Source organism: Pteropus alecto, unplaced genomic scaffold (assembly GCF_000325575.1).
Source record: "Pteropus alecto unplaced genomic scaffold, ASM32557v1 scaffold11, whole genome shotgun sequence".
NCBI classification, from domain to species: Eukaryota; Metazoa; Chordata; class Mammalia; order Chiroptera; family Pteropodidae; genus Pteropus; species Pteropus alecto.
Genome location: NW_006431956.1, coordinates 2,108,238 through 2,120,975, shown reverse-complemented (window position 1 = coordinate 2,120,975; position 12,738 = coordinate 2,108,238). Strand labels below are relative to the sequence as shown.

Here is a 12,738-nt window from a genome sequence, read left to right as displayed (position 1 = left end):
TTTAATGCATCAAACACTTGTGGCCAGTAAAAGGCAACAAAACTGGCAGTGTGTCCGTGTGGCTACCAGACCTAGTTCCTTCTTAATTCCCATACATTATTTCCCCCACATTCCTTAAAACTCTTGGCGTCCTGCACGCCTTCCTTACAGCTACCCGCCAGATGCGATAAAGTCGTCTTCGAATATACAGTATGTCTTACAATATAAGTTATATGCAACGGTCCGCATTTTTTTTTTCTTTTCACAGCACTAGAGAGGACCCTGTTAAATAGGGAATATGAGTCTGAATGGCTTATTCACAAATGGGATCCAGATTCAGTGATTGGGGACGCAGACAGCACAGTGAGCTCCTCGGCGAAAGTGGCAAACATCATTCTGCTTTCTGCCTCCAAAAAAAAAAAAAAAACACGGGTGTCCGTCGGTTCTCGGCTTCATGATCCTGCTCCTGCAAAAATGCACACAGAGGGGCCGGAGCGCGTCTCGCCTGGAGACCTCGCGGCGTGGAGCGGAGGCGCTAACCCATGGCGGTGACCATGCTCGACGGGTGGTGGGGTCCGAAGGACAGGCTGGACGGCGGGTGCATCGGCGTCGGCGTGGTCAGCATGTGGCTGGTGTGGCTGAAGGGCGAGATGTGGCTGAGGGTCGGCATGTGTCTGGAGAGAGCCGCGGGGTTGAAGGAGCCGCCCTTGGGGAAGTCCTCCAGGGCGTCGTGCACCTTTTTGCACTTTTTGGATTTGCTGGACATTTTCCGGTTTCTGGTCTGGATGCCTTCTTTCTTCATCGTCAGGGGTCTGTTAATCTAAACAAACATCGATTTTTTTTTTTTTTTTTTTTTACTTTTTTTGCCGGCTCTGAAATGCTGCAGGCTTTCGCACCCCCACCGGGCTTTCCTCTGGAGGCCCCGGCTCAGGGATCTGCTTTCGGGGAGCCCCTTCCTGCCCCTCCTTTCCCCGGGACCCAGAGTCCCGCAGGCTAGGTCTGCGATGGAGTTCCGTCAGCCTCTACCAGCTTCAGAACCCAGAGGCCACAGGTGAGCTGTTCCAAGCAGAGGCTATTCGTTATGTTTATCCGCATGGGTCATTTTGGGGGGCAACTCGCCTCAGGAACTGGGCATCCTCAAGGACACATATTCTAGAGACCTACCTGGTATGACTGCATTTCTAAACGACAGAACTTCAGGCAACTAAAATCTAAGACCTGGTCTTACTTAGCGAGGGTTTCCTCATCAGCACGTTTCATGAGAATGGAAGCGGCAATCTAGGCATCTTCAGGGGAGAAACGATAGTCTGTCTACCCGTCTGAAATCCACATCGGGGCGTCAGGGCAACGAGGACTGCACCCCCCTCTTCGGAGAGGCATTCGGGTGCCTCTCTCCTACCTGGCCTGTTCGCAGTCGAAGGTGCTGGCAAATCTTCCCCAGAAATGTGTACGTTCTGGGGTCGTATTTTAATACACATCTTTCCAAAAGGCCCTCTCTTGCCCATGTCACAGCAACTGTGATGACCGAAAGCTGTCATCTCTACCCAGTTCTGACCACTCACTTCTTCTAACCAGAGGAAGAGCTAAACAACCAAGCGACAAGTATTTAATAACCACTTAGGGGGTGCACAGTACTGTGCCAGCAGGGAAGTCCTCTCACCCGAATATTCAAAGACCGGGAATGAACTGAAGGGACAGAAGCAACATTCCGAGGAGACTCACTGGTTTTGTTTATTTTTAAATAGCTTTGCTCCGGGACGTGGGGTGGGAACCAAGACAGGGAACATCACACAGCCACAGAGACCACGCCACAGAGACCGTGCTCCACAGGGAGTCACAAACGGGCGAACCGCAATAGTAGACATCTGCCCACGAGCAAAGCGCGCATCTGGCCACATGTCCAGGGAGGGTGCCAAAACAGCCCGAGGAGCGGACGCCCGGCTTCGGTCATTTCTGACTCCGTGGGGGAGAAACGCCCTCCTCCTCCACGATCTACCTGTCTGCTCCAAACGCGAGCAAACAGTGAAGAAGGGAGGATGCAGGTGATCAAGAGGGACGGGCTGCTGACAAGGCTCCTGGGAGCAGCAAACACACAGCTTAGCTTCCTGGGGCTGAGATGGGAGAGGTGACCGTGGAGGGGACACAGAACCTCACAGGGGAGGTGAGGCCTGGCACCAGGAAGGCAACATGAAGGCAGAGGAGCCAAAAGGTCCATGCCAACAGAACATCTCAGGGTTCCTTCTTCAAAGTTATGATCGAGATGAAGGTGCAGCCAGCAGAGGTGATAGGAATCTACCGTCACATCAAATCTCCCCCAGATAATGTCTAGACACACAGCTCTTTACCCGGATATCTAGATACACACAGGCAGCTATCTAAATATAATATCTAGTTACACAGATAGCCACACAAACCCAGATAACTAGTCCCAACACCGCCTAGATACACTGATACTGAGAGACGTGTAGTTATCTAAACACCTAGATAAGCAGAAAGGAACTAACTTATGGCACACACACACACACACCCAGGTATCTCCATGAGCAGGGCGAAATACAACGCGATGAGAACATTAATAGATTATCATCTCTTATTGTTAAACGCACCTATATCACACACATCAATCACCTCCTTCCATAAATTCTTCTAAAACAAGAGAAGACAGTAAAAGGACTCTTGACAAGCCAGCTTCTCTCTCCCACTGCAGCCCAGCCACGAACTCAGGAGCTATGAGACTGGGCTGGGAGTGAGCAGTGAAGAGGGTTCCTTGACTCTGAATTGATGAGAAATTCCTATTCTCCAGAAATAATAAATAAATAAATATATATATGTGTGTGTGTGTGTGTGTGTGTGTGTGTGTATACACACACACACATATATATATACACACACACGCACACACACATATGTATATATATATATATACATATACATATATGTATTTACATTAGACACAATCGAGATCATTTCTCACGATGATTAAGCAGTCAAAGAAATTTACAGCTGGTGAATTTCCCATAATGCCTATACTTCCGTGGAAGGAGGAGAGAAATACATAGACCTGCACGATTCCTTGCTCTGAACTGAACTGGGGACATGCTAACAGGAGAAAGCGTTCCCATCCCCTTCGTCCTGACGCCTCCCAGGAAAGCCCCCTGAACTCGGTCCTGCGTCTCCACTTCATCAGCCACGAGTTCCCTTGCTTCTCTGAGTCATAATTTTTTCAAGTAAACTGGAAATAAAAATAAGTTCTACCCCGTCTACATCGTGGGACTATTTGAGGCTCCAGTGTAATCAAGTAATGTGAAAGTTCTTTGAAAACCATAAATGACTACCCCAAAATAATTTTATAGGCTATGCCGATGACTGGTGGCTCATAAACTGTAATGCCCCAAATCTGGCAGATTTCAATCACAAATCTGCTTATCCCCCACTGCAGGGAGCAAGTAAATTCTCCAGTGAAAATGGGGTTTGGGTTGCATCGCTGAGGACTGGTCAGGGGCAGGGGACGAACAGCCAGCCGACTGTGTGAAGACCCTGGTTCCATCAGAGCTGGCACTGCTCGGGCACCGTGTCAAGAAGGGGTGACACCGAAGGCTGGTAGGTGAGTTTCACAGGGTCGTCCCTGGGAATCAAAGCAACTTATCCCCAAAAGGCAAAAAAGGACTGCCGTGCTGGGGTCACCCTCAGAAGTCCTCCTGTGACTCAAAAAATTTAACCAGAAACGCTTCCTCCCCAGTTCCCAAGTAGTCATGGGTGAGATGAGGTGATGGATGCAGACTGGCTGCAGGCAAAAAGCTCTGCCTTTTCCCCGTTCAGCTCCAGACTTCCCCAAAGTAATAACAGTCCTGTAATGCCTACCAGGTCAAAATGGAAAAGAGAGAGAGGTAGAGAGAGAGAGAGAGAGAGAGAGAGAGAGAGGAAGTGGTTGCAGTTCTTTCTTTGGGACTAGCCTCATTAGGTCTGCCAATCAGAGTTGTTTGGGGGGAAAAGTTTTAAGGTAAAGACGCTGCCACATGGGAGGACCCCAAGTTAAAAGGTCAGAAAGAGCAGAGCCGACCCGCGGTGGCTGACTGGCAACGACCACCCTGCTGATGTGACATGGAAGGAGAAGCCTGTGTCTCTCTGCCCGGGCGTGGCGAGCTCATGGGCTGCGCCCCTCACCTCTCCTCAGTCTCTGTTTATTGGGAGGACAGAGGCAGCAGATGACACCTCTTGGACATGTCACCTCGTGTCTTCTACACAGACAACCCATTTAAAATTCACAGCGCAGATTCAGGGACTGAATGTCCATCGCCCGGCCTTCAGAGCGCGTGTGCCGTGCCCCACGATTCTGGTCCCCTTTCTCCCTCGCTCCCTCTTCGCCCTTTTTTTGACCTCAGCATAAACCACAAGGAAACATCAAAATATAACTGGTGACTTTTCCTGTTTTCCAAGGGGAAGATTCCTTTCCCTGGCCCACCGCCCGTGCTGGACTGCTGCATCGCACACGCTGTCCGCTGTTTTCTGTGCCTACTAAGGGACCTGGGTGGCTGTTTGTGAACGCGTCACGCTCCGCAAGGCTACGCTGTCGGAAGCAGTTTCCTACCCTGGGTCTGGCGGCATCGACTACCCGAGTCCAGTTACGTGTGGCCCAAAGGAGGATGATACAAATCGAGAACGGGGACCTGGAAAGGGGCATCCTGGGGACCCAGCATCATCGGCGAGGGAGACCGGAGTGGCTGGTCCCCGAGACACTTACATTGTGCAGCTTGTAGTAGAGCCCGCAGGCGTTGCAGACGGGGTCACCATTGGCATTCCTTCTCCAGAGGGTCGTAGTGGTGGTTTGACAGTTTGCACAGGATGTCCCTGCTCTCCTTGCTGCTGACTGAGGAGTGGGGAGAGGGGAGAAGGTGGGGGGTGAAAGCAAAACAAATGTTAAATGTGTTTTCAGAACTACAGAGACAGACTTTAAAAAAAAAAAAAGAAAGAAATTATCAATGAAATCAAAACTAGCAAGTGGCCCACATGAAAGTAAGAAAGATCCCCAGGAGCAGCCTCAAGAAGAAATTACAGCCGATCCACTGGCGGGGGGGCATGCCGGCCTGCGGCCCGGGGGTCAGAATTTAGCCTGCTGTGCTCCCGTGGGGAATTCGGGACGATCCGAAAGCCGAAGCCACCTCTCTGAGTTCATTTTCTCCCTATCCCCACGCCACAAAGTGCCCAGATGTTTCCTTTCTAGGGGCGGCAATGTCGAATTAAGCAGACTAGTACCGGGCTTTCAACAGCATCATCCGCCAGGCCCAAGAGGTCCCCCTCCTCGAGTTCAACTGCCGAGATACGACGTCTACACGAGGCTCCTGGCCATCGCGATTACCAACAGCAAAGGGGGAGCAAGCCCAGGCACCCAAAGCGCCCAGCCGCCCCAAGAGGAAAGGAAGGCCGGCGTGTAAAGAGAACGGGGCGCTGGCAGAGTGCGGAGGGGTGCATGCGTGTGGCAGAGGGGTGCACGCGTGGGGCGCGCGTGACTGGGAAGGCACCGAAGCGGGACATCAGAAGCGAACGAGACCCCGGCGTATGGGCAGCAGCGCGAACGTCACGCCGCCCGCGCTTTCGGACTTGGTCACTACGGGCACTTTCAGACTCTGTCACTCACGGTGACGGTCATCCCTATTCTCTTGGTGCGGCTTTTCGTTAACGAGACAGACTGTAAAGCAGAAGGAATCGGGGTTTTCGACGAGGACACGGCCCCTCCTCCCCCTCTCATCTCATTCCCCCTTCTGGAAATTAGGTATTTCCTATTTGCCGTGCACAGAGCAGAATGGCTGCAGGTCAAATGTCACCCTCGACTTGAATTTTAATTATTGGACTGCGCCACTGCCTTCGCGTCTTCTGAAAGGGAAATGTGCCTTTCGCTTTTACATCTATAAGGGCTCTATTCTCTCTGTCTCTACCTTTAAAAAAAAAAAATCAAACTGAGAAACTTTTGAAAGAAAATGGAATTAGGTCGCTTCTAACATCCATCTCTCAACTCCTCAGCCCCTGCACCACATGAAAAGAAATTTTTCACTACGAAATTTTTCCTGCTCCTGAACGAGACACATTACCAAAGGCGTAATGTGGAGGAGAACGCGTCCGGCTGGGCTTTACGGGCCATCGAGACAATTCCAGCGTGGTCACAAAAGCATGGAACAGACACGGCGGAGATCACTCTCCACATTTCCATCCATATTTTTTTTATCCGTCAAAAAGTTGGGCCCAAGACCGGACGCTGCCAGGTATGGCAACCCCGGTGGCAAATCTGAATGAACCAGACTGACTGCCTTCCTTTCAAAGCCACTAAATTGTCCCACAGACTTGCTCGTCCTTCCTACAAGTTTAAAAAGTAGAACCTTTTTTTTTTTTGGTAGTAATTCTTTATTTTCTGCGTTCTAAGGCACCGCAAATTTAAAAAAAACAGCCCTTCTCTCTCTTCATCGAGAAGGTTCTACTGTTTGACTGTCCATTTTGAAAATAATTCTCCCCGGCCCCAAAGCGCTGCCTCTAACCCCACCTGCCTCTACGAAACGTGATGAATTAAGACTGTACTCGTGGGAAGAAAATAACATGTTACATCATCGGTGCTTAAGGATCCTGACAATCACGCTCTCATGCGATGATAGTCATCGTCCTGTACCTTTTTTTCTCTCTCTGTCTTTTCAGGCACCGTATCTCTCAGCCTCACAACTTGGAAAGCCTAGGACACAGCACGTTGGGCCAATGGGTACAAGGAGAGCTCCAAAGGATGAGGGTCCCCCTCTGCCGTGCATTGACAATATGAGACACATGAGCAGGCTCAGAGCACGTCTCCGAGCCACGGCGTTTGGCTCCCAAGCAGGAATAAAGTGCCAGGCCACTCAGCTGGTTGTTAGACACCCGTGAGAACCCTGGTGACACTGGAAGGAAAAACGCCACGGTTGTTCCTGTCGGTCATTCTTCCTATTACCCACGCAGAGTTTACGCAGTGTTGAGATAAGCATCTGACAGAGGGGCCAGCTACGTGGGGATGGGCCCGGAGGTCCTCGGTGCGTCCACGAACGTGCAAAACGAAACTAGCCGACTGGAGAGATAGAGCTGGAAGGAAGGGGCAGGAAATATGTGACAGAAGAAAAAGGAAGGTTCTGGGTACTCAGAAGTCAAATGCACCTAAGGGCGAAAAAGGAAAAAAAACCCTAGATGTGTGTGCTCCGAGTATCTCGTTGAAGCACACGAATTCCATGGAACGAAAACGCGAAACCACCCAGAACAGATGAGTAAGACAGAAAAGACAGCTTCCAATGTGACAGCCAATGAACTCTAGAATTCAGAGTGAGTATTACTCAGAGTCTAGAGACTTCTTATGAAAGGTGAATGAAGACAAAATCATATAAAATGCCAGCAGAGCTTCCTATGCCATCCGCCCAGATAGAAGAAACCCCAAGAAAATGGCAAATGCACCCTTGTTCATCAATCAGCACACAGTCTGAGACTTGACTTCCTCTTTTTCTGTCTTGACTATTACCTTTAAAAAAAAAAAAAGCTCAATTATGGCCGTGCCATGACTTATTTTTAACGAGGTTTTTGTTGTTCGTTTTTTCTTCCCTTTTCTTTTCCTTCTTTCTTCCTTCCTTTTTTTTTAAAAAAAAAAAAAAAAAAAAAAAAAAAAAAACTAAAAAAGGCCAGGCTCTCAGTGATTCAGAACATTCTTTTGTGATGTAATCATATTCATTCTGTGCTAACACCTCCAGACTTTTTTTTTTTTTTTTTTTTTTTCAAACACGTCTTGTTCTGATACGTTCAAACATCTTGATGTTTAGATTGGGGAAGCTGAGTTGTTGTTTATGAGTTATCTCCAGAGCTCAGATATCCGGCAGCTTTTTCCTAGGAAGTTAGCTTTGCACATGAGAGAAAGGAAAAAAAAAAAAAAAAAAAAAAAAAAACACCAAAGCACATGGGGACGGGGAGGTTGAGAAAGTTGCAGAAAGGGGCAAAGATCAGAAAGAATAAAGTCTAGAGACTGAGGATTGCCAAAAATTAGTCACGTGGGTACTTCCATCCCTAGAAAGTTTTTCCTTCTGCTGAAGAGGATGTTAAAGGTGTCGAGTTGCAGTAAAACTGATGGGCAAGACAAATAATTCTTTATGAAGAGTAGAAAAGATGTGGATTCCCCCCGCCCCGCCCTCGAGAATCGGATGGATGCATCTTCATCCAGTAATCTGCATGGGGAAACCCCCTCCTCTCCTCTCTACACAGAGAATGTCATCGCCGCAAAAGGCATTTTGATCTCTTGCCTGTGGTTAGGGTGATCATCTGCCACTCTGCTTTTACTTGTCTGTTACCTCCACTTGCTATCCGAGCTGGCCTGAGCTTCCAAGGACAAGCTGACAAAGGCACCTCTCCTGCTAGTTTTCCTCATACGTGTTGGACTGTGCCAAGTTTTCCCGAGTGTTCTTACAGGTCGAGAAGTTTAACAAAGAAAAAAAAAGGTGGGGAGAAAAGCCATCACTCTAGCGATAGCAGTTCAAAGACGAGCTAAGACCAAACGAATGGCAGGTGACCCAAGAGGCCAGCCAGGAGTCACACAATTTTCCCCACAGGAATTATCTGTGGACGTTCCTCAGCTACTGAGATGAAAAACTCCACGAGTTCGATGGCTCGGGCTTGTGCCCCTGGAGGACCTGCTCTCTCCCAGCTAACTGGCCCCACCGATCTGAAATCATTGGCACACGAGGTTCCTCCAGCACTGAGGCTGTGATCCCCACCCAGGACCCCTCTTCTACGTTCTGGGGGGTGCCTGGGACAGTCCCCCCGCGCGCTTTCTGTCCAGCAGTGACTACCAGTGCATCTTAGATCAGTGCCCCTGGGCCTTTAAAAGAAGTCCTTCTGTTGGGGACGCATTTCAGATGTGAGGACCAGGAGGCCGGCACCTCGAAGATATTTGAGAACTAACTGAAGAAACGTGGGAGGGAGGGGAAAGAAAGCTTTTTCGGTCTATCTAATTTTTTTTTAAGGTGGGGAGGGAGAAAAAAGCTCTCCCAAGCAAGCTGACGTGATTTTGCGCTGTCCTGCCCATTTCCCGCAGAAAGCTGTCGCCTGAAAGACGGAAACAGACAAGGCCACACGGTTCGCTTGGACGGGTGCGTCCCCCGGACGACTCACCAGTCTCCGCTTGGGCTTAATCAGGGGTCGGTTCTGCCCGTTCATCTTGTGGTAGAGGCCGCAGGCGTTGCACAGGTAGTGGCCGGTGCCATCTCGTCGCCACAGTGGGGTGGAGGTGGCCCCGCAGTTCACACACTCCCTGCCTTCTAGAAACAAGACCACACGTAAGTCACTTAGGGAAGGGAGGTCCAGCCGAGACGCTGGCCGCGCTGGAATGCGGGAATGACAGTCAGAGACCTTCTTTCTTTTCTTTCCCGTTTTTCGGGGGGCTTCCCCACCCCCACCTCCCTGGAAGGTGGCTCCCAGGCTGGACGGGGGTTTCCCGGTGGCCCGCCTAGGGCCTCTCCCGCACACACGGTGACGTGGCCCATGAATACACCGCAGCAGAGGCGTGCTCTGGGCCTGCCCCACGCCCGAGAGAAGGGCAAACTGCCACTTCTCACAGATCCCCCACCCTCCCCGAAAACTCTGAGCCCCGGACCCCGGCGAAAGCAAGACATCCGGTTTCCTCCAAGGAAAACGAAGGTGACCCGTTCTCATCCCTATGCCTGTCTATACGGATCGATTAAATAACGAAGGTTGGGATGGGGAGAAAGGAAAGATGAATCAATGGCGAGACAGATCAACAGATAGTCAGAAGATGCCTAGATTGATCGATTGGCTGATTGATTTTAGCGGCGAGGGCTTGAGATTTTATTTCCAATAAAACTGTAAATGTCCCTGGCCGGCAAGTAATAGATGAAGACCCAGCAAAGTTCATTCCTCTCCATCCTCCTTTTTCTCTCTGGAAAAGGCCAAGGCTTTCCATAGCTTCCCAACCACTGTGACAGGGACTGAAGTGACCTCTTTAGGCAAGGGAACTGGAGATGGGGTTGGTGGGGGGCAGGGTTGGGGGCAGAAGGATCAGGAGACCAGGCCAGTTAGGAAAAGGGGGTGGGAGCTCCTAGTCGGCTCGGCTCGTTAACCAAGGCCTGCCTACAGTTGCTCTTTTTCCAAAAAAACAAACAAACAAAATAAGCAAAAAAACTGGCCAGGCCAGGTTCCCCCCAGCATTCACTCCAGGGGTGAGACAATGAGTCAGACCCTCAAAACACCGTGTAAGGACACTGATGGCTTTTCGTCTTCTGCAGGGGGAGGGTGGTTTCTGGGTGTATCTGCCCCACTGTTGGGGCCTAGTCTCCCTGCCTGGCTGCTCCAGACAGGACATCCCAGGGATCCCCTGTTCCAGTCCCCCGCTGGCCCCAGATCTCTGCAGGAGCCAGTGGCCCCACTAGCCTGAACCCTCCAGGGGAGGCCAGCCCCGAGGGCAGGGTTTTGCTCTCTTTGGGATGCTGAGAGGGAGGCTTTGGAGGATGGTAGGGGAAAAAGGTTGTTTTGATTTTTTTAAAAAAAGAAAAAGAAAAAGAAAAAACCTCAGTTACCCCAAAACTATCAGGAAGGAGAATCGGGGTGCTGGGGAACCTCGACACCCACAGGCAAGTCTGACCTGGGTCGGGCCTGTCCTGTCTTTGGAGACCCCCAGGCCCAGGCTATGGGAACTGGGGGGCTGACACCTGTGAGCCTATGCTTCTCTCCAGGGACGAACTGGGAAAGGAAAAAGACTTTTGCAAATGGAAGAGGGCTGTGCCCCTTCCACACCGGAGTCCATGCCAGTGCTGAGTAGTTTCTGCCCACTTCCTTTTTTCAAAAAAAAAAAAAAAAAATTAAGGAGTTAAGATTTTTTTTTTTCCCTCCAAATTCAAAAGAGGTTCTTAACCCAGGGTCTACACGGCGCCTTCCAAGAACCCCTGAGAGTATCTACAAAAACATGGCCCTGGCATGAGCGTGCCAGGGGCACTTTCCAGGGGACCAGCGGCATCTGTGGGTTCTCAAAAAAGGCTTTGGACTAAACTGCATCTAGACACCTTTCGCTGGGGTCCAAGCCTGCGGGCTGTGGCCGGTGCACGCGGGGGAGGCGTGGGGCGGGGGGGACGGGGTGGTGTGTGGGTGAAGAGGTGCCAAGGCCGCTGGAGGCAGGAGACGGGCAGGCTTGGCGGGCTGCGTGCCCCAAGTGGCCGCTGGGTCAGCCCCTTCTGGGGGTGGGGATGCTGGCCTGTCTTGGCTGGGGCTGCCCACTCCCCACCCCGTCAAGAGGGGGACCCCTCAAGTTCCCAGCCATTATGTCCCCTTCCTCCTTGGGCGCGGGCGGAGCTGGTGTGAGGTCCCTCTGGTCCCACGCTGCCTCCAGTGCCAGCTGCTCGGGGGCCGGAGGCCCTGCTCCCAGGCACCTGGGCTGGGGGACCTCCCAGCCTGACACACTTAGTCTAATTTCCTTTCCTTTGTCAGACAGCAGGGAGGATGACAGCTTCCTTTTCGGAGGGACCTTAAAAGCTAGCAACGGTCGCCTCTTCGGCAGGGTTCTGCGCAGTAGAGCAATTTTCTGTCCTGATTCACTTCGTGAGTTTGCGATTGCCTCGTGTGGGTTTTCCTCTCTTTCTTTTTCTTTTTCTTTTTTTTTTTTTTTCTCTCTTTTCTCCTTGTGGCCTCTAGTCTGTCACTTCAGCAAACAAACGATTTTCCTAATGGAGGCCCTGACTGTCTCCTGCTTTCCTCCCCTCTCCTCGCTCACTGCCTGGTGTGAGCTGCTCAGACAGACACCTCTCTCTCTTAGGTGACAAGAACCACAAAGCTGGGAGGCCTCTTGACATTCAACAGCCGTTTTCAAACACCCCTTCGCCTCTGACTGAAATCCTGAAACTGGGCTGGATGGAAGGGGCAGAGGGCAGGGCGGGAGGTTGTAAAGAGGAAGGTGGAGAGAGATGCCCACGGGAGGTGGGTGGGGAGCCGGGTGGGGAGCCCAGAGACCCGACCCTTTGCAAAAAGGCTTTGTCTTTTGTTTGCAAAAATACATCCCAGCTCCGACAGACAGCCCGCTGGCTTTACAAAAGCAATAGGTGCCCTAACCACAGCTTCAACCGTTTCTCCAAAATGCGACAGCCCTCTCCTCTCTCGAATCCTCTCTCCTCTTCGGCAAGAACGTTTTGCAAAGAACAGGTTTAAAAAAAAACAACAACAACAAAAAAAACAAGGCAACCGCTAAAACCAAGAGAATCCCCTCCTCAAGAATTCCCACCACTTCCACCCTCCGTGCACGGAAGGGGTCTTGAAACTTCCCCTAGCGGCTCCCACACTCCCAGAAGTCCCAGCCCCCTCGAAGCCCAGGTGTGCTGGCCTTGGGCTTTTCGACTGTGAGAAAGGAATCAGAGGAGGAAGTAAAAAGCCGAAATTAAATCGTTTCCTCTCCTCTGCCCCCACCAAAAATAAAATAAAATAGGTAGAGAGGTGCTCTTGGTTCTGGTTTGGAGAAACCACAGATCTCTCCACAACCCCCCAGATGTGCAGAGTCTTAAGGAAAGAGATGACAGAAAGAAAAAGCTGAACCAGAGGCCGAAGGCGTGAGGGGCTGAGGGGGAGAAATCGACCACGGAAATCAGGGCAGAGAAACCCAAACCAGAGGCTTTTGGAAAAGTCACTCTGGCCCCTCCCCACACACAAACCACCGCACCGGCCTCAGATACCACCATCTCCCCCTAAAACTTGTAGCCCTACCAAAAAGGAAACTTA

The 12,738-nt window shown here is 51.0% G+C and overlaps 1 protein-coding gene across 1 annotated transcript in view; it reads right to left on the bottom strand.

The window, feature by feature from the left end:
• Positions 1–12,738, bottom strand: part of GATA3 (GATA binding protein 3) — a gene marked incomplete at its 5' end in the record, with an annotated part of 17,376 nt that continues 4,638 nt past the window's right edge. Inside the window, 3 exons of the mRNA XM_015585593.1 lie at positions 1–799; positions 4,721–4,846; positions 9,136–9,281. Coding sequence (XP_015441079.1) covers positions 515–799; positions 4,721–4,846; positions 9,136–9,281 — 557 coding nt within the window. The remainder of the gene's footprint in view (positions 800–4,720; positions 4,847–9,135; positions 9,282–12,738) is intronic.